General features: G+C 47.2%; 1 protein-coding gene across 1 annotated transcript; it reads left to right on the top strand.

Moving 5' to 3' along the window:
• Window positions 1-1,350: 1,350 nt before the first annotated feature.
• On the top strand, window positions 1,351-21,496 carry LOC311107642 (uncharacterized protein). The gene is given in 15 exon segments (XM_084150171.1): window positions 1,351-1,576; window positions 3,408-3,660; window positions 4,079-4,275; window positions 4,489-4,592; window positions 4,797-4,864; window positions 5,037-5,310; window positions 10,895-11,182; window positions 11,185-11,363; window positions 11,679-11,807; window positions 13,801-13,923; window positions 14,196-14,331; window positions 14,669-18,498; window positions 18,702-19,000; window positions 19,176-20,080; window positions 20,503-21,496. Coding segments are annotated over 14 exon segments (6,825 nt in total). The 5' UTR covers window positions 1,351-1,576; window positions 3,408-3,498; the 3' UTR covers window positions 20,634-21,496.
• Window positions 21,497-21,967: the final 471 nt, after the last annotated feature.

Raw genomic sequence — 21,967 nt, 5'->3', positions numbered from 1 at the left:
TGGAGGTGTGCTTGGCCACGCAGTCATGGGTGAACAGGGAGTACAGGAGGGGGCTGAGCACGCACCCTTGTGGGGCCCCAATGTTGAGGATCAGCGAAGTGGAGATGTTGTTTCCTACCTTCACCACCTGGGGGCGGCCTGTCAGGAAGTCCAGGACCCAGTTGCACAGGGCGGGGTTCAAACCCAGGGCCTCGAGCTTAATGATGAGCTTGGAGGGTACTATGGTGTTGAATGCTGAGCTATAGTCAATGAACAGCATTCTTACATAGGTATTCCTCTTGTCCAGATGGGATAGAGCAGTGTGCAGTGTGATGGCAATTGAATCGTCTGTGGATCTATTGGGGCGGTAAGCAAATTGAAGTGGGTCTAGGGTGACAGGGAAGGTAGAGGTGATGTGATCCTTGACTAGTCTCTCAAAGCACTTCATGATGACAGAGGTGAGTGCTACAGGGCGATAGTCATTTAGTTCAGTTACCTTTGCTTTCTTGGGTACAGGAACAATGGTGGCCATCTTGAAGCATGTGGGAACAGCAGACTGGGAAAGGGAGAGATTGAATATGTCCATGAACACACCAGCCAGCTGGTCTGCGCATGCTCTGAGGACGCGGCTAGGGATGCCGTCTGGGCCGGCAGCCTTGCGGGGGTTAACATGCTTAAATGTCTTAATCACGTCGGGCGAAGAAGGTGTTTAGCTTGTCTGGAAGCGAGACGTGACGGGGGTAGGGGAGAGCAGGTGGATGTGGAGGGGGGTAGGGGGAGTGGGAGTGGGAGTGGGTGGATGGGGGTAGGGAGGGTGGGTAGATGGGATAGGGGGGAGAAGGTGGATGGGGGTAGGGGGAGCGTCACGGAGATGCCCTATAATGGATGACACACTCATGGTATGTAGTCTGAACATAAGTGTTATAGTCTGAACATAATAGTACTGGGCATTACTGTCATCTTTCAGATGCTTTTGTTTTCATTTGGACTGTTTTAAAAAATAGGTTGTCCTTGAAGTTGGCAATGTTGGCAATTTATCAATTTGTATCTGTTTCACAAACTAGTCAGTGGGCCTAATATTACAATATGGACATAACATGGACATAATTTGTATCCAGAGAAAAAGTTATCTTCCTGTTTAAAAAAAAATGATTGTAATTTCTGCATTGATTGATAATGGAATAACTTGTCGTCTAAGGCTAAACAAAAGCTAAAGACCCCCTCTTGAAAAGCTCTCTCTTAGTTTCATCATAGGTATCGTCTTTCATCGCTAGGTGTCATCAAAGAGGCATTCGTCGCCGCGAGGACTCCTAAGTTTACCCCCTCTCTTCTGGCCATACGTCACCGACCCCCTCTCATGGCGAATGGTTTTTTTGTTGGCTTGTCAGGCGGCACGAGACTCGCGGCTTTTAGCATGCAGTTGTTGAAATGAAATGCGAGAAAATTTCGAAACCATCATCAGACACGCGGCTGCTGAAATATTTCCATTAAACTTGTACTCCGGCACCTGTGAATTAACAAATCGAAGTGTATCTGAAGTTATTGAGTTGGAGCATTTAGATTTCACATCAATATAAACAGGATTGCGACATAAATGGTAAGTCATCATAGCGAGCTAGAGGCTAGCTGGCTAACGGCTAGTCTGGTTTGGCTAACTTTAACTAGCTAGCTAACGTTACATTGCTGGCAAAATAATGGCAGTGTAGAATTGTCAATACTGTCTAGGTGGCTAGCTTTTTTTTTACTCCTTTCTGCTGTGGTTACATTTCTAGCTAAAGGAAAGACACGTTTATTCAAAGTTCAACTAGCTAACTAGTATTTGAATATTCAAAACAATGCCATTGTGTGTTGCATGGTGTGTACTTTCAGTGAATCAAACAGACAACAATATTGTCTGCCTCCACTTTCCTGATTTCATCCAAGTTGTTGAAGACAAGTTACAATCCTGAAGAGACCGATTCTAAATATGTGTCTTGTTGGTCTGAGCAACGTTGCCACAGCTGTCTCCTAAGCACGTTATTTATTGTCAAGCAGTATTTCCAAGGAAGGGCCACATCATGGTCCATTCAGTTTCAGCAACTCTGTTGCTATGATCAGCTGTAGCTAAATACTGTTAACATTTTCAGACGGCTGAGCTGTGAATGGCACTATGGCCTCTACCTAGCATGTAGGACGGTGTAAAGGCAGCATGTGACCATGCCTACTTTACATTCTAACCACAATGTGATTGTTGTCACACTAGAGAGAGAGACTAAAACAATAGTCTTGCAATGCCAGCCATACATTGCCATTCTCAACACTGTCAGTCCAGGTGACTGTCATGTCATCATTGTGTAGGATTCTACTGTCTGACCTGCTGTCAGTTCAGTTCAAACCAGCATCCTTTATTTACGGGGCGTTTCATTGACTCATTCTTTACAGACAGAAACTCTACATAAACAATGACATAACATTGAGCAATGACAACCAGGAAATTCTCCTCTCTCTTTAAGGACCTCTCTCTCTGACTGTCCCAAATGGCACCCTATTCCCTATATAGTCCAGTACTTTTGGGCCCCCTGGTCAAAAGTATTGCACTATATAGGGAATAGGATGCCATTGGGATGCAGCCTCTATCTATCCGGTTGTAGCCTGAGGTGCAGTTACAGCTCAGGGTACATAGCTACATGCCTTTGCGTGGAGGGACTTGATTGAGCCGTGATGGGTTGGGTGATATCATGATCCTTAATCAGGATTTTCTTCATTCCTTGGCTCAAACCGTCTCTGTGTATCTCATTGCCTCTTTCTGGTGTTATTGTCATGGCTATAAGCCAGAGGAGCTGTCAAAACCGTAGGCTATTGCAAAAGTGAAAACATGCACACACTGTTACAGGAAATGTGTTGTGTAGACGAACAAATAAAATACTAAACATTCAAAGAAAATAGATTTGAATCATGCTTCCTTAAAGGTGGCCTATCCCTGAAGGAGGCGGTCGGTGTTGTTGTGTTGATGGAAACTGGCAAGATCTGTCTCCTAGGAAAACACTGAGTCACACTCCCCAGTCCCCACAGCTCTACTGTGAAAAATAAATCTACTCTTGGTTACAAGGTTCAAACTAAGGCAAGCTCCAAGATGGATTGAAGCATGTTTACATTTACATTTACGTCATTTAGCAGACGCTCTTATCCAGAGCGACTTACAAATTGGTGCATTCACCCTATAGCCAATGGGATAACCACTTTACAATTATTATTTAATTTTTTATTTTTTTAGGGGAGGGGGGGGGGTAGAAGGATTACTTTATCCTATCCCAGGTATTCCTTAAAGAGGTTCAGACTGAGACACACCTACACACACCTTGTTCTTCTTCTTATTTGATTCTTCTTCATCTATCTACTTCCTATTTTTCTTCTTCTTTATTGAACGACACTGTGTCTTTCTATTCCAGCATTAACTTCCTGGGGCGTATTGGTCTTACCAGACTGGTTCTCCAGTGTACCAACCCTGGTGTCTGAGAGATCTACCCTGATCGGGAGGAGATGAGCTGGGCAGAGGAGGACTGGACGGTGGGCCTGTCTGGCCGGACCCTGCAGAAGGTCAAGGAGCTGCAGGTCCAGCAAGAGAGGCTGAACCGAGAGAGACAGCAGAAACAGCTGCAGCTAGACAGCACACAGACCTCCCTCAACAAACAGACTGTCAAGGTAATGCACGAACAAGTCCAAGTTAGGCAGAGAAAGTTGTCACCTGAGTAGGTGATGATTACAGTAGAGATAGATAAGAGATTGAGCTGTAAAAAGAACAATAGCAATGCAGCACTTTGCTCAGCTGGTTTAACACCTGTTTAAGGTGCTTCTCCTCTCATTATTCCCTTATGCTGTGAAAACCCTTCTGCTTTAGTCATGTTTGTCCTTAGTAGCCTAAACACCAGTCTGTTGTTGCTTTTAGCCAATTGCTATGTTGTTGTCGTCATGCAAAGTTGGTTAAAGCACAAACAGACTGGCACCCAGACTAGTGTCTGTATACTACTTGTATGTCAGGAAGTAGATAGGGTTTTTCCTGGTATTATTGAGTTGATATCTATCCTCTGTCTGCCCATCTCCTCTCCCCTCTCCTCTCCAGTATGAGGAGGTGCGCGGGGAGCTGCAGTGTGTACAGAGGGAGTTACAGGGGGCTCGTGAGGAGGTGCAGGCAGGTGTGTGTGCGCGGGAGCGTCTCTCTCAGGATCTCCAAGTGAAACAGGCCCAGGTGTGTTCACTTGAGGGACAGCTGGGCTCGGCACGAACCCTCACACACACCCTCGAAAAGGAGGTCAAAAGGTGAGTAGCAGCAGCTACAGGTGTGTGTGTTGAGTTAATGTGTGTATGGAAGTGGAACATGTCTTGGAATGTTTGAGATTAGGAACTGCTTAGTGGCATAACATTTTTTATTATGTTTATATGCACAGAAGGAGGGTGTGGGTGTGCAGTTCAATGTCTGGCTTTAAAACACATTTATCTGTCCTTGGTTTCCTGTGTTTCTCTCTCTCTCAGGTTGGAGGCGGAGCTAGAGAAGTTACAGACCACTAGCAGCTCTGGAGATTCCATGTTGTTTTCCACCCCATGCTGGAATATGACATCACCACGGGACCACAATGGTACAGCACACTCTACTCACTCTATTGATTTCCTCTCGCACCACCCTTTTTCTCTCTCTTGCTATCTTCCTTCCATTTTCCCCCATGGCACTCCTAGTCTTCTCTCCCTTTGGTCCTGGTCTCAGGCTGTGTATGTCAGGAGAGCTCTTTCTTAGCTGAGTCTTAGTGTTGCTGAGGAACTTAACTATGGATGTTGTGTCCCAGTAGGTGGGAGACAGGAGGACAGGCAGGGACAGAGTGAAGAGGGGGACAATAAATCACTACACGTCAGAGTGAGTTCAAAACCTAAAACTGAGGCCTTCTCAGCCAACCAGCCACACATGTTCTGAACACAGTGTATTCTCTGTCATCCTACCATATGGGTTCACAGTGCTATAACACCGTGCTGTAGCTGCACTTGTTTTCATCCCTCTCTCCCTCTCTCTTTTTTCCTCCCACCTTCAGCAACATCTCAAGTTCGCAGAACCTGCATTCTCACCCACGCCCATGTTCCCACAACAACAAGCCAAGGGCACGCCCCACCGGCGCCTGTCACACCAATCAGACTCCTCCACTCCCTCTGCTGTGTTTCCGTGGGAACGGGAAGATCCAAAGCCTTACGCCAGGGGACGACCCACTCCTCCTCCTCCTTCTCTCCCCTCCTCCAGCGATGTCATCAGACGAGGCCAGGAAGCTGGGGATTGTGGGATGGTGGATGACCTCAGGAGAGAGACAGACAGTACGTGTCACTTTGTCACCACACCACCTCTGTGTTATCACTTATTGACAGATCACTGGTGTGCTCTGATGTCAAACTCCACTCCAAAAACTGTGGTTTATCATAGTGTCACAACAGTACAGGCTGATCATAGGCCAGTAGTGTTGAGCGATGAACTAAAATGTTGATAATTATTTGTTTTTTATACAACTAATTGACTGATTATTTAAATTCCATTATTTTTTTCTTCTTCTTTCTGTTAGCTCAATGCGCAGTTTCTCTAGCGATAAATCAGATCAAGCCCAAACTGTGCGATGTACAGTGCATTCGGAAAGTATTCAGACCCCTTTACTTTTTCTATATTTTGTTACGTTACAGAGACTTATTCTAAAAAGGATTAAATTGTATTTTTTCCTCATTAATCTACACATAGTACCCCATAATGACAAAGCAAAAACAGGTTTTTAGACATTTTTGCACTTTTATTACAAATAAAAAAACGTATCTCACATTTACATAAGTATTTAGACCCTTTACTCAGTACTTTGTTGAAGCACCTTTGGCAGCGATTACAGCCTTGAGTCTTCATGGGTATGACACTACAAGCTTGGCACACCTGTATTTGGGGAGTTTCTCCCATTCTTCTCTGCAGATCCTCTCAAGCTCTGTCAGGTTGGATGGGGAGCGTCGCTGCACAGCTATTTTCAGGTCTCTCCAGAGATTTTAGATCTGGTTCAAGTCCAGGCTCTTGCTGGGCCACTCAAGGACATTCAGAGACTTGTCCTGAAGCCACTCCTGTGTTATCTTGGCTGTGTGCTTAGGGTCGTTGTCCTGTTGGAAGGTGAACCTTTGCCCCAATCTGAGGTCCTGAGCACTCCGGAGCAGGTTTTCATCAAGGATCTCTCTGTACTTTGCTATGTTCATCTTTCCCTCGATCCTGACTAGTCTCCCAGTCCCCGCCGCTGAAAAACATCCCCACAGCATGATGCTGCCACCACCATGCTTTACCGTAGGGATGGTGCCAGGTTTCCTCCAGACGTGACGCTTGGCATTCAGGCCAAAGAGTTCAATCTTGGTTTCATCAGACCAGAGAATCTTGTTTCTCATGGTCTGAGAGTCCTCCCAGCTGCCCACTGCACTGAGGCTATGAAACACTATCACCACTGATAAATCTACAATAATCGAGAATTTCAACAAGCATTTTGCTACGGCTGGCCATGCTTTCCACCTGGCTACCACTACCCCGGTCACCAGCTCTGCACCCTCCGCTGCAACTTGCCCATGCCCCCCCCCCCCCGCTTCTCCTTCACACAAATTCAGACAGCTGATGTTCTGAAAGAGCTGCAAAATCTGGACCCCTACAAATCATCTGGGCTAGACAATCTGGACCCTTTCTTTCTAAAATTAGCTGCCCCAGAGATTGGAAAGCTGCCGCGGTCATCCCCCTCTTCAAAGGGGGTGACACTCTAGATCCAAACTGTTACAGACCTGTATCCATCCTGCCCTGCCTTTCGAAAGTTTTTGAAAGCCAAGTTAACAAACAGATCACCGACCATTTCGAATCACACCGTACCTTCTCCGCTATGCAATCCGGTTTCCGAGCTGGTCATGGGTGCACCTCAGCCACGCTCAAGGTCCTAAACGATATTATAACCACGATCGATAATAGACAGTACTGTGCAGCCGTCTTTATCGACCTGGCCAAGGCTTTCGACTCTGTAAACCACCGCATTCTTATTGGCAGACTAAATAGCCTTGGTTTCTCAAATGACTGCCTCGCCTGGTTCACTAACTACTTCTCAGATAGAGTTCAATGTGTCAAATCGGAGGGCCTGTTGTCTGGACCTATGGCAGTCTCTATGGGGGTGCCACAGGGTTCAATTCTTGGGCCGACTCTTTTCTCTGTGTATATCAATGATGTCACTCTTGCTGCTGGGGATTCTCAGATCCACCTCTACGCAGACGACACCATTTTGTATACATCTGGCCCTTCATTGGACACTGTGTTAACAAACCTCCAAACGAGCTTCAGTGCCATACAACACTCCTTCCGTAGCCTCCAACTGCTCTTAAACGCAAGTAAAACTAAATGCATGCTCTTCAATCGAACGCTGCTGGCACCTGCCCACCCGACTAGAATCACTACTCTCGACCGGTCTGACCTAGAGTATGTGGACAACTACAAATACCTAGGTGTCTGGTTAGACCGTAAATTCTCCTTCCAGACTCACATTAAGCATCCAAAGTTAAATCCAGAATCGGCATCCTATTTCGCAACAAAGCCTTCTTCACTCATGCTGCCAAATATGCCCTCGTAAAACTGACTTTCCTACCGATCCTTGACTTCGGCGATGTCATTTACAAAATAGCCTCCAACACTCTACTCAGCAAATTGGATGTAGTCTATCACAGTGCCATCCGTTTTGTCACCAAAGCCCCATGTACTACCCACCACTGTGACCTGTATGCTCTTGTTGGCTGGTCCTCACTACATATTCGTCGCCAAACCCACTGGCTCCAGGCCATCTATAAATCACTGCTAGGCAAATCCCTGCCTTATCTTAGCTCATTGGTCACCATAGCGACACCCACCCGCAGTATGCGCTCCAGCAGGTATATCTCACTGGTCATCCCCAAAGCCAGCATCTCCTTTGGCCGCCATTCCTTCCAGTTCTCTGCTGCCAATGACTGGAACAAACTGCAAAAATCTCTGAAGCTGGAGAGACTTATCTCCCTCACTAACTTTAAGCATCAGTTGTCATAGCACCTTACCGATCACTGCACCTGTATACAGCCCATCTGAAATTAGCCCACCCAACTACCTCATCCCCATATTGTTATTTATTTTGCTCATTTGCACCCCAGTATCTCTATTTGCACATCATCTTCTGCACATCTATCACTCCAGTGTTAATACTAATTGTAATTATTTTGCACTATGGCCTATTTATTGCCTTACCTCCGTAACTTGCTACATTTGCACACACTGTATATATATTTTCTATTTTCTGTTATATTTTTGACTTTCTGTTTTGTTTTACCCCATATGTAACTGTGTTGTTTTTATCGCACTGCTTTGCTTTATCTTGGCCAGGTCGCAGTTGTAAATGAGAACTTGTTCTCAACTGGCTTACCTGGTTTAAATAAAGGTTAAATAAAAAATAAAAAAGGTGCCTTTTGGCAAACTCCAAGCTTCCGTCTGGCCACCTGATTGGTGGAGTGCTGCGGAGATGGTTGTCCTTCTGGAAGGTACTCCCATCTCCACAGAGGAACTCTGGAGCTCTGTCAGAGTGACCATCGGGTTCTCTGTCACCTCCCTGACCAAGGCCCTTCTCCCCTGATTGCTCCGTTTGGCAGGGCAGCCAGCTCTAGGAAGAGTCTTGGTGGTTGCAAACTTCTTCCATTTAAGAATGATGCAGACCACGGTGTTCTTGGGGACCTTCAATGCTGCAGAAATGTTTAGGTACCCTTCCCCAGATCTGTGTCTCGACACAATCCTGTCTCGAAGCTCTACAGACAATTCCTTTGACCTCATGGCTTGGTTTCTGCCCTGACATGCACTGTGAACTGTGGGACCTTATATAGACGTGTGTGCCTTTCCATATCATGTCCAATCAATTGAATTTACCACAGGTGGACTGCAAGTTGTAGAAACATTTCGAGGATGATAAATGTAAACAGGATGCACCTGAGCTCAATTCCGAGTCTCATAGCAAAGGGTCTGATTGTTTATGTAAATAAGTGTTTTTTTGTGTGTATAGATTTGCAAAAATTTCTAAAAACCTGTTTTCGCTTTGTCGTTATGGGGTATTGTGTGTAGATTGAGGAAAATGTTTTATTCAACCATTTTAGAATAAGGTTGGAATGTAACAAAATGTGGAAAAAGTCAAGGGGTCTGAATACTTTCAGAGTGCGCTGTAGTAGCAAGTTGTAGTTTCCAACAGGCCAATATTCTACATCAGTGGTATTCAAAGTCGGGGTCGATGGGGAACTGCAGTGGGGTCGTCAAACTGTAAAAAAAATGATAATGGGGGAACGAAGAATTAAGAATACAGATTATTGTATGGGACAATGTACACGTTTTTGAGAAATCTAATTTGAAAGATACTATTTTATTGAGTGAATGTGTTTATTGGTTTCTTTTCATTTTGATAAGCGATAAAAAATGCAATACATTTAAGGTTATTTGTTGATGTAAAAATCGGAATTTACAGATTTTAATGTTGTCATTAGATTTGGGGTGTGATACATGATCTAAGTGATTGATAGTTGGTATTCAGCAGTCATAAAAGTATGCCTTATTTACTTTGAAGAACTACTAAAATGGTGTTTAAAAATATATATATATAAAAAACCTTGATTTTTTAAATTTAATAATCCAACCGAAATGGAACCGACTTCAAAAAGCACTAATCGCTCAGCACTAGAGGCCAGATTTGATACATTCTGATGTGTCTGGTCTCATCTCTTGTATTTCCAAGAATCAGAGTATTTGTTTTCCATTAGTAGGCCAATAATATATGGGTTATTTATTATTTGAGTGCTGGTTGGAGCAGGAAGGATGCAGTTAAAATTAAACCAGTTAAAAACTGTTAGCTTCCTTTGACAGCAGGAGGGCAGAGAGAGCGGCAATGTTTGCTTTAGGTGTGAGTCAGAGAGAGTGTGTAATCAGAGAAATCAGGGAGTGTGTTTAGCCTGAATACTCCCCATTGTCTTTCCTGCTGGTCAGTAGACGCTGACTGCAGTAATGGGCTTTGTGTCATCCTGTATGGCTCCAGACACATTGAATTACTAACCTTTCAGTACAGACACTGCGTTCCTCAACAGAGGAGACAAGACTGCTCAAATGTACTGTGAAATGAGCCCAAAGTGGATTTCACATGACTTGGAATCTGTTGAAATTGTGGAACTCAAAACTAGAGTAAAGGGCATTGGAGAAACAGCTGATAGTGCCTTGACAGTTGACTGATTCCACTTAGTCAATCTGTATGGATTGTCCTACTTTCACAATCATCAATAGTTGCCACAGCTACAGTGTACTCCTGAGTGGCGCAGTGGTCTAAGGCACTGCATCGCAGTGCTAACTGTGCCACTAGAGATCCTGGTTCGAATCCAGGCTCTGTCGCCGCCGGCCGCGACCGGGAGACTCATGGGCGGCGCACAATTGGCCCAGCGTCGTCCAGGGTAGGGGAGGGAATGGCCGGCAGGGATGTAGCTCAGTTGATAGAGCATGGCGTTTGCAACGCCAGGGTTGTGGGTTCGATTCCCACGGGGGGCCAGTATAAAAAAAATATGTATTCACTAACTGTAAGTCGCTCTGGATAAGAGTGTCTGCTAAATGACTAAAATGTAAATGTGAAATGTAATCAGTGTGTTAGTCGTTCTGACAATCAATCTGACAGCTATCTGATAAATCAGTCACTTCCCTGTTTACATTCTCAACATGTTACAACAACATCCACTACGTATCTACCATGAATCCCTAACACACTCAAATAAATTACATTCAATTCACAACCCTTTTGACATTAAATGTGTAAGAAAGAACTCACATTGCCAAAATGCCAAAGCAAACGGAACATTCTCTCTCTCCATCTCTCCCTAGTGTCAGGTTGTGTAGCAGAGCTGCAGGGGCGTATGCGTGCCCTTCAAGGGGAGCTGAAGGCTGAGTGTGAACGGTTCAGACAGACCCAGGACGCTCTAGCCAACGCCAGGAGAGACCTGACCACCAGAGAACAGAGTCTACAGAGGGCAAAGGACGAACTGAGCCTCGCTCACACGCGCATCTCACAGGAGAGCGATCGGGTTTGGATACACACACACTTACACTGTATGAAACACACAGGCATGAGTGACTGCCAAACACACTGCACGCAAGAGTGTGACTGCCAAGGCAGAGGGACACAGTCACACCTATCACATTGTTAAACTGTGTGCCTCCTCTCCAGGCCCAGTCGTTGGAGCAGCGTGTGAAGCAGTTGCAGGAGGAACTGAAGTGTCAGAGACAGAACACTGAGAGCAGCCGGCTGCAGCACCAGCAACGCACCAGAGACCTGGACAAACAACACCAGAGGGTGAGGAGAAGGGAGAGAGGCTGTGTGTGCGTCTGAACCTCTCATACGCTCCTGTAGCTACCCACCCAGCTGTGACGGTGTGTAAGGTGATATGGGGAAAAGTCTAGTGTCAACTCCGTGTGTGTATTGAGTTCAAAGTGTTAAAGCATTCGGTTATTAAAACATTATCCCTCTATTCCCTATATAGTGCTCTACTTTTGACCCTGGGCCCATAGGGTAGTGCCCTACATAGTAGAGAATAGGATGCCATTTGGGACACAGATGGGGATTCTGTCTACTCTACTGATGATGCCCATGATGTTGGGTGTGTTGCAGGACTTGTTGGAGCTGCAGAAAGAGTGTCAGTCTGTGGAGAAACAGCACCAGCTGGATGTTAACAAACTGAACCAGGAAGTCCAGCAGGCCAGGACACTACACAACACACTACAGGCCCAGTCTGAGAAGGTACTTCACTGTTTCAAAATGTCTTGTCTGAACTCTTTGTTCTCTACTTTCTTACCTCTTGTTCTCTCCCTTTTCTCTCTCTCTTTCTCTCTCCCTTCTCAGTCTCACACAATGGAGTTCAGCTATGTGCTGCTCTCAAGGTCAATGAACTAATGTTTCTCTTCTCTTTCTTGACCTTGCGTGTTGTTTTCTTTCTTGCTTTCTGTGTTTCTTTTCCTCCCATCTTGGTTTGTCCCAGTGGAGTGTTGAGCGGTGAAGGTAATACTGGTGTGACTGACTGTGTTCAGAACCTTTTGACTTGATCTGCTGTTGTCATCTGGGAAACATAACTCACCTTGACATAGTCATCATTGTCATCCAAGGAGGGGTGGAGGCATGAGGGATATTTACACTAGAGGCTGGATGAGCATGTGGCGGTGCATGAAGGTTAAGGAATGGTGTGTTTTTGGTGTGCATTTCAAAATGGCTGTACATTACAATAAAAGAGATGCTTGGCTATTCCAGGCTAACATGTGCTACTTAATACTTACTGAGAAGATGTCCCTTCCCCACCTCTACACATGTCTAGCTTTTCAAGCTCTAATTCATGAATGATAAACAATGAATCACTTTCAGTTTCTCCAGTCAGTCACCACGGTCTAGTAAAACAACCGCAGGCCTGCCCTCAGTAATGTATCGCATCTAGTTCAATCTGATAAGCCATTACTTGGTTAAGTCCCAAATGATACCCTATTCTCCTTAATAGTGCACTACTTTTAACCAGGGCACATAGATGTGGAATAGGGTGCCATTTGGGACACATCCATTCTCTTCCTCACTCTCGAATACACACTGAACACAATACAGCTACAGTTCATATGGTTTAGCTAGCTGCGGCAAATCAGATTGACATAATATTGTATTACTGATAAGCTTTTTAATCTGCTCACGTGTTGCTTTTAAAGTGGCCACTTATGTTATGAGAGTTTAAACGGACCAAAGACTGTAGGGCTTTGTCTGAGCATGGGGAATATAAGCATGTGTATTCCAGACCAGTGAATGCCACAACAATGACATTGCACAAATTGATTAACCTCAAATTGGTTGATCAAATGATCCATTTGTAGGGGTATTCATCAGTTGTGTTTATCCATGGCATGGAAGTGGATCCAATGTTTTGAGTGTTACATCATGTAAGTAAGAAATCATGTTTACATGTAGTTTGCTGTGTATCTGATGGATTTGATCGTTTTCCCATCTGTCTGCTTGGTGTGTAGCTAACTGCACATTGTGTGGCTGTTGATTCATCAGAGAGATGTTTTCATCCTAGAATAGGACCTGTCCTTTAGATGGATACAACATGACCTGTCCTTTAGATGGATACAACAGGACCTGTCCTTTAGACGGATACAACAGGACCTGTCCTTTAGACGGATACAACAGGACCTGTCCTTTAGACGGATACAACAGGATCTGTCCTTTAGATGGATACAACAGGACCTGTCCTTTAGACGGATACAACATGACCTGTCCTTTAGACGGATACAACAGGACCTGTCCTTTAGACGGATACAACAGGACCTGTCCTTTAGACGGATACAACAGGACCTGTCCTTTAGACGGATACAACAGGACCTGTCCTTTAGACGGATACAACAGGACCTGTCCTTTAGACGGATACAACAGGACCTGTCCTTTAGACGGATACAACAGGACCTGTCCTTTAGACGGATACAACAGGACCTGTCCTTTAGACGGATACAACAGGACCTGTCCTTTAGACGGATACAACAGGACCTGTCCTTTAGACGGATACAACAGGACCTGTCCTTTAGACGGATACAACAGGACCTTCCTTCCATTGTTTCCTTTTGCCCTTTCCTCAAGAGTTAGTAGAAAAACTTCCTTTTATATGTAATCTTCTCATAGTCCTCCCCAGTCCCCACCTTTTCCTTAGTGAGTACTTCCTTCCTCAATTATGGAGTAATATTCCTGTACTTCATCTCTCTCCCAGGTGTCCCTTCAGAAGCAGGCGTTGGAGAGGGATGTGGACGCTCTGAAAGAGAAAGTCAAATGGACTGAGGGGGAACTGAAGGAGAGCCGGAAGAAAGAGTCCCAAACGCAAGACAAACTAACGGTATAGACACACAATTATGAACTGCAGACGGACAGACTCTTGTGTCCTTGGTCTAGACACGTCAATTAATTATGCATGAACTTAGCAGTGGCCACGTTATGAAGTCACTGAATAATTTAGCAGTATCTGTTTAAGTCCATATGTTATTGCTATTGAATTGGCTTCTGTTATCTAAAGAATAGGTTGGTTATTAAAAGTTGCATAGTTATTACATAGTTATTGACTTCATGCATGTGAATGTGTGCTGTTTCTCTCCTGTTGCTCTCCTATAGGAGTCGGTGCGTGAGAGGGAGGGGCTGAATGTAACACTGGAGCAGAACAGGAGGAGAGAGAAGATACTGGAGGAGGAGGTGAAGAAGCTGACTGAGGAGCTGGCTGAGGCCCTCCGACGCATCACAGAACTAGAAGGTGAGGGGGAGGGTGGGAGGAGGGCTGTTGTTGATAATGGGATGTTTACCCTTTATGAAAAGAGACAATAGACAATGCTGTTGCCTGAAATGGACATGTTTGAGTTAACAAAAGAGTGAAATCCTACACCAAACCGTTTATGACTTTCAGAATACTTTTTTTCTCACTAACTTCCTTTGAGCTGCACAAGCTATCATTGTGTTACTGCTGCCACCTGCTGACCTTCAGTGGTATGACACCCTAACAATCCAGTTTAAATTATAATAATAATAAAATAATAATTAGTAATTTGGTTTATTTGTCTCTCCCTTGTTTCTTGCCCTATTCCCCTTTCCAGACCAGAAGACAGTCCAGCCCTCTGCTGCTCCAATGGCTCCAGTCCCGTTTAGCCCTGCAGGACAGAGCTTTGCCCTGGTCTCACCCCCACGACATGGCCGCCCCACCCCACACACACCCTCGGCTCAGACCAACAGACCTGCCAGAGAGGAGCGAGCGAGGGAGGAGGAGGAGAGAGGGAATGAGGAACGGAGAGCAAAGTACCCCACAGAGAGAGAACCTGGAGAGGGCATCGACTCAGAACACATCACTGCGTTTGGATCCACAGACTCTGAAAAACGACAGAGGGCAGGAGAGAGGGGGAGCGGGGAGGAGAGGAAACGAGAGAATGAGAGAAAAGAGGAGGCAGAGTCGGTAGTAGATGGCTGCATCCCTGGAAAGGAAACATCCACCAAGGACAAAAACGCACTCAACACACCGAGCTCTCTTTCTCCAACAGACCAAAGTCCCCACCTCACCAGCTCTACTAGCTCCGACACAGACTACGAGAGCGAGACCCTGTCCAGCCACTCCAAACCCCGAGCCCAGACCACCAGGGCTGAGGGAGACCTACAGAGGGAGAACAGAGAGCTGCGTTCAGAGCTGCAGGACGTTAAGGATGAGTTACAAAGGAGACTGGAGGATCTGGAGACCCAGCGCAGAGCGGAGGCCGAGGCCAGGACCAGGCTCAAGCAGCTCAGCCGCAAACACGCCTCCCAGGCTGAGACCACCAGAGAGACGGAGGAGGAGAGGGTCGAGATGGGGAGATTGAAGGAGGCACTGGCTGAACTTGAGATAAAGGTCAGGAGAGATGCAGAGGAAAGGAAAGAGAGGGAGAGAGAGGACCGGGAGTCTGAAAGCATGCTGCTGAACCTCCAGCTAAAGAAGCAGCTGGCTGAGTTGAAGACGGAGCTCTTGATAGAACAGGAGGAGAGAGAAAGAGGAAAGGAGGAGAGGAAGAGATTGAAAAACAAAGGGACAGAAGGAACGATCGACCTGACTGTCAAGCTGGAAGAGCTCCTGGCAGAGTTGGAGGAATTGAAGAACCGTGAATGTCTTGAAGTGAAGAACGTGGTAGATAAAAACACCCCTCTGACATATCTCACCCTGCACCAAGACATCAACTCTAACTCCAACAACAACAAGCTACTACCATCTCCAGACCAGCACCATCTCCTGTGTGAGTCCACCACTGTCTCGCAGGCAACAACAGCTGATCTGATCCGGGAAGAAGGAACTCTGACCAAAGCGCCAGAACTCTCCAAACCTATTGGTGAGGGAGAGACCATTGTGGAGGCCCAGAGGAGTGTGTCTGCCTCTGAGCTGGGTGAAACCACTGTGGAAGCCGAGAAAGGGATATCTTCCTCAGACCAGGGAGAGACCTCAGACATGGAGAAAACCCCAGTGGAGCTCCAGAGTGGAGGCCTCTCTGCCTCAGAGCTAGCCCAGGAGGTGGAGCGTCTGCGGGGGGAGAGTGCCAGGGAGGCTGGGCGAGCCATGCACACCCAGGCCAAGCTGGAGGCTTTGCAGAGCCAGGTGACCAGGCAGACCCAGCAGCTGACCCTGGCCTTCGACCACCAGAGCAGACATATCCAGGACCTGCTGGCAGAGCTGCAGGAGAAGGAGGGCAGACTTCTCAGGCAGGGACAGGAACTGCAGCGCTGCAGAGATGAACTGGCCACGCTTAGAGAGGAGAGGGAGAGACCGGAGAGGGAGACAGAGAAAAGGGAGGAAGAGAGACAGAAGGAGGAGCTAGAGGAAGGTAGGGCCACTATAACCCCTCAGCAGGCTGACCATAACACAGATATACATCAGATCACCCATAGCACTCAGAATGAGTCTGCCTCTGGGATAGAAGAGAGTACAGACATAACAATGAAACCACTGAACACTACCCAGGCTTCCTCTACACTTTGTGATGAGGGAGGTCAGCTGACCACTCCACAGAAAAACGGTGTCACAGAATCGCATGATGTAACAGATAGCACTACCACCCTGGGCAGCCATCCTGCTGAACATAATACAGAGAAGATGGTGGATTCTAAGGCTTCTGCCCAGCCAGGCAGGAGTGAAGAGACAAAAAACAAAGAGAAATTCATATCTGACAATTTAACTGTCGTATGTTCCAAAGAGCAGATGGAACAGTCTGAGAGTTCTGAGATGAAACACATCCGTAGTGAAGAACAACATTCAACCAAGGACAGCCCTGCCTTTAAGAGAGGTACTGAGGAGTTGCAGCTATCCCAGAGAGACCTGAGTACTGAGAACACACGTCTTACTGCAGAGCTGGAGAAAGCTTCTGGTCCTATCAGCAGGCCAGAAGACACCAGTGGACAGGAGAGAAAAGATAGTGGAGGAGAGAGTCTTACTGCAGAGCTGGAGAAAGCTTCTGGTCCTATCAGCAGGCCAGAAGACACCAGTGGACAGGAGAGAAAAGATAGTGGAGGAGAGAGTCTTGCTGAAGAGCTGGAGAAAGCTTCTGGTCCTATCAGCAGGCCAGAAGACACCAGTGGACAGGAGAGAAAAGATAGTGGAGGAGAGAGTCTTGCTGAAGAGCTGCAGTCTCTAAAACAGAAGAACCAACTGCTGAAATTGAAACTTCAAGATGTGGCAAACACAGACGGAGAAACTAGTTCTGTCAGTAACACAACACTAGCAGCCTCCTGTGGAGACCAGGCTGAAAGAAAAGCAAAGGGAAGGAAAAGAAAGAACCAGAGAGGAGGACAGGAAGTTATCTCCACCTCTGGAGAGCTAGAGCACGTCAGTGACATCACCTCGGGACGGGAGGCCACACTGCAGGATGGAGGGAAACCCATAGACAAGGAGAGAGGGGGAGTAGAGTCGGAAGGAGAGAGGGAGACGGAAGCTGGGGATGAGGAGAGAGGGGGAGTAGAGTTGGAAGGAGAGAGGGAGACGGAAGCTGGGGATGAGGAGAGAGGGGTAGTAGAGTCGGAAGGAGAGAGGGAGACGGAAGCTGGGGATGAGGAGAGAGGGGGAGTAGAGTCGGAAGGAGAGAGGGAGACGGAAGCTGGGGATGAGGAGAGAGGGGGAGTAGAGTTGGAAGGAGAGAGGGAGACGGAAGCTGGGGATGAGGAGAGAGGGGGAGTAGAGTTGGAAGGAGAGAGGGAGACGGAAGCTGGGGATGAGGAGAGAGGGGGAGTAGAGTCGGAAGGAGAGAGGGAGACGGAAGCTGGGGATGAGGAGAGAGGGGGAGTAGAGTCGGAAGGAGAGAGGGAGACGGAAGCTGGGGATGAGGAGAGAGGGGGAGTAGAGTTGGAAGGAGAGAGGGAGACGGAAGCTGGGGATGAGGAGAGAGGGGGAGTAGAGTCGGAAGGAGAGAGGGAGACGGAAGCTGGGGATGAGGAGAGAGGGGGAGTAGAGTCGGAAGGAGAGAGGGAGACGGAAGCTGGGGATGAGGAGAGAGGGGGAGTAGAGTCGGAAGGAGAGAGGGAGACGGAAGCTGGGGATGAGGAGAGAGGGGGAGTAGAGTTGGAAGGAGAGAGGGAGACGGAAGCTGGGGATGAGGAGAGAGGGGGAGTAGAGTTGGAAGGAGAGAGGGAGACGGAAGCTGGGGATGAGGGGAGAGGGGGAGTAGAGTTGGAAGGAGAGAGGGAGACGGAAGCTGGGGATGAGGAGAGAGGGGTAGTAGAGTCGGAAGGAGAGAGGGAGACGGAAGCTGGGGATGAGGAGAGAGGGGTAGTAGAGTTGGAAGGAGAGAGGGAGACGGAAGCTGGGGATGAGGGGAGAGGGGGAGTAGAGTTGGAAGGAGAGAGGGAGATGAGGGCAGGGGATGAGACTCTACTAGACACTACTCCACTGGCTCCACTCCAGATAACCTGCCTAGAGAAGCAGGTAGGTTTATTTACGCTAAATCTTACTGTGAAAGTAGTTATCAATGTAAGTTACCATAAATACTTGAACAATTTCCTCTCATATCTTAAGCATGTGGTTGTCCACAAACCCTAATACAGAATGCTTTATACAAGCTTACTATTTTGAATAAATTGATTTTGAACTTCTCCTGAATGTTATTCTCTCTCTCCCCTCCTGTCCAGGTGGTGGCGCTGCAGGCTGAACTGCAGTCTCTCTCTGAGGAGAACCAGAGGCAGGCTGAGGAGCTGGCATTGTGGAGGCTGATGGTCCAGCCCCCCTGTCTGGACCCAGAGGACCCCACCGCTGCTACCCTCAGCCCTGGACACAACACTGCTACCCTCAGCCCTGCTACCCTCAGCCCTGGACACAACACTGCTACCCTCAGCCCTGGACAACACAACAGTGTGACGGTGATCAGAGAGGATGAGCTGCTTCTCTCCTGTACCTCCAGTAGACTGTATGGTAGGACCCTGGCCTCAAGGTAACACACAGGGGCTACGCACAAATTCTTGATTGACATTTGCAATGAACGGTTTTTGTTATTCATTTAATTAATCTGGTTGTAACACTTTCTGTGATGAGTAGTTTTCATGTTCTGTTTATGGAGGTTTCAAAGTTTGAATCTAAATTTGATTGATCTTTTTTTATTGGTCCAGACTGCATCACTGCAATTCTAATGAAGCAAAGAGTCTCCAAAACTCATCCAGAAAGACCAAATCTACACATCACCAAGAGACGGAAAAACTGACCAATGAACATAGAGAAGATGGCAGAGATGAAGAAGCAGATGTTCCCCAGACCTCAGAGCTCCAGACCAAGGCAACAGAGCACGCTAACCAAGATCATCCAGAAAACAAGACCAATCCAAACACTCCCAGAGCAACAGATGAAACCCAGACCAAAGAAATCGTCTCAAGGCACAATCTAGACGTCATAGAACTACATAACCTCATAGAGTTCCCCACTCTATCTCTCGCTGAGGCTCAATCCACTGAATCACAGTCCTCTGAAATCAACCATCCCAGTCACCATCAAGAGGAACCAATCTCCACTGGTGTTGAGAATAAAAATCACTCCTCAGTCCGTAGAAAAGTCACCACCACAACCACCACATCAGAGTGGCAAACTGAGAGAACGATAGTGGAGACCAAGGTTCTGAGTTCAAAGGTCATACCAGCAGGATGGACAGGTCAAGAGAGATTGACCTCTGTAGAGGTGAGGAGTACCAGCTCTCAGACAGAGGAGGGGGGAGCAACAGGAGTCTGGACACCGACACAGCCTCCTACTCCAGCCACTCTACCAGAAACACACCACGTATACACACAGACGGAGGAGGAGGAAGAGGAGGAGAATGATGAAGAACCCACAGAATCACCCCCTGTGTCACCAGTCCAGATGTCTGAGGCCGAGGGGGACAGGATATTGTTTTCTGGTTCCTTCCCGATCCCTGCCGACCCAGCCCGTCTGGCGGAGCGTATCCGTCGTAACCGGACTCAGATGTCTGCAGCGTACGATGATACGGAGTACGAACCCTACGGCCTGCCCGAGGTGGTCATGAAAGGTGAGAAGAGCGGGGACAGGGGTGGTGTTTTGTTGATGCTGTATATTTGAATGTCACAGCTAAGGGGGGTTGTTACTGTTGGCCAGAGGTGAAACCAATGTATTTTATGATCCTAAAATACTGTTACAATCAGCTTACCATTCTTTACCACTGTGGGTTATCATAAGATCTGTGTTTGTATTTTCCACTAGTTACAAATACAACTCTCCCATACTTGCTATGACAGCCGCTCAAAGCATCAAACCTTCTAACCAAACCAACTCTCCATCAGACCCTACAGACATAACAGATATGAGCTTAACCTGTGGGATGGGAACAACCCATGTCTTCCTCCTACTACCCCTAGTAAACATACCACCTCCCCACTAGCATTATATAAACGCTACTAAATGTTCACATTGCTCCTTCTCTCCCTCCTCCAGGTTTTGCTGACATCCCCAGTGGTCTTGCCTGTCCGTACATCGTGAGGAGGGGGCTCCTGGGTACTGCTGCTATGCCCCGCCCCCGGAGAGACTCTGGCCAGAGTGAGGGGGGGCAGGGGGACCCTGATTAACCACCAACAGGTGAAGCATTTAGCCCCTTAGAACATAACATCTACACCAGTCACACAAATAACAGCTGTGTCATCACACTGTTTACATTCAGCACGTGTTTCACATTTGTCACAAGGTTTGTGTAGTCATAATGTAAACTACTATGTGATCGTGATAGCGGATTATACAAAGTCTGTGTAGTTCCATAATGTTGTCTTTAGAAAGGACTTTTCGTGTGCAGATGACATGAACTAGTTCCACGTATGGCTGAGTGTATTAGTTTATGCCGTGTGTCAGCGTTCTTTGTACAGATCCACTGGAAGACCATCACAGAGGAGAAAGAGTTCATTTCACAGGATCTACTGAGTACTGACCCCCACCTCCTGACCTCCTGACCCCCATCTCCTGACCCCCATCTCCTGAACCATGGTACTTGAACATAGAATGACACGTTTCATCTCTATGTACTGAAACACCTGAAGAGGGACAACAACTATCCCCTGCTGACGTTTCAGACAATGTCTTTCATTGAGTTTTACCGAGGCTCATTGGTTTCTAAGCACCTACTACGGTACCGTTCTTAACAAATCTACTGGTTCAGATTGCCTTGATGTGCTTAAAATTAGAATTGTGCCTAATTTTTATTTGATTTTTATAAGCTACTTTTAAAAACTATGAAAACTTGAATTTTCGTTTGAATAGTCTTATTTATAGACTGTTGAATGTGTGAAAGTGTGTTCATATCGGCTTTTATAAGCTGGGTGTACATTTGAGGGAGTGCGTGTCGATTAGGATGAGTACGTACAGCATGTGTAGGATGATGTCTGTGGTCGTTATGTTTTCTCAATAATAGTGTGTGTGTCCTGTGTATGACTCAACCTAACCTGAGCTTGTTCCGCTCCTTGTATGGTGATCCACTGGAAGCGTCCCTCCCTCCCCCTCCCTCTCTTCCCTCCCTCTTTCTCTCCCTCTCTTCCCCTCCCCTCCCTCTCTTCCCCTCCCTCCATCTTTGCTCCCTCCCCCTATCTTCCCCTCCCTCCCTCCCTATCTTCCCTCCCTCCCTCTCTTCCCCTCCCTCCCCTCCCTCCCTCCCTCCTTCTCTCCCTCCCTCCTCCCTCTCTCTCTCCCCCTCCCTCCCTCCCTCCCCCTCTTCCCTCCCTCCCTCCCCCTCCCCCTCCCTCCCTCCCTCCCCCTCCCTCCCCCTCCCTCCCTCCTCCCTCCCTCCTCCTCCCTCCCCTCTCCTCCCTCCCTCCCTCCCTCCCCTCCCTCCCTCCCTCTCTTTCCCTCCCTCTTTCTCTCCCTCTCTTCCCCTCCCCCTCCCTCTCTTCCCCTCCCTCCCATCTTCTGCTCCTCC

Source organism: Coregonus lavaretus (genome assembly GCF_964263955.1).
Source record: "Coregonus lavaretus genome assembly, chromosome: 32".
Lineage (NCBI taxonomy): Eukaryota > Metazoa > Chordata > Actinopteri > Salmoniformes > Salmonidae > Coregonus > Coregonus lavaretus.
The sequence above is the reverse complement of the archived record's forward strand: the minus strand, read 5'-3'. Positions and strand labels throughout refer to the sequence as shown.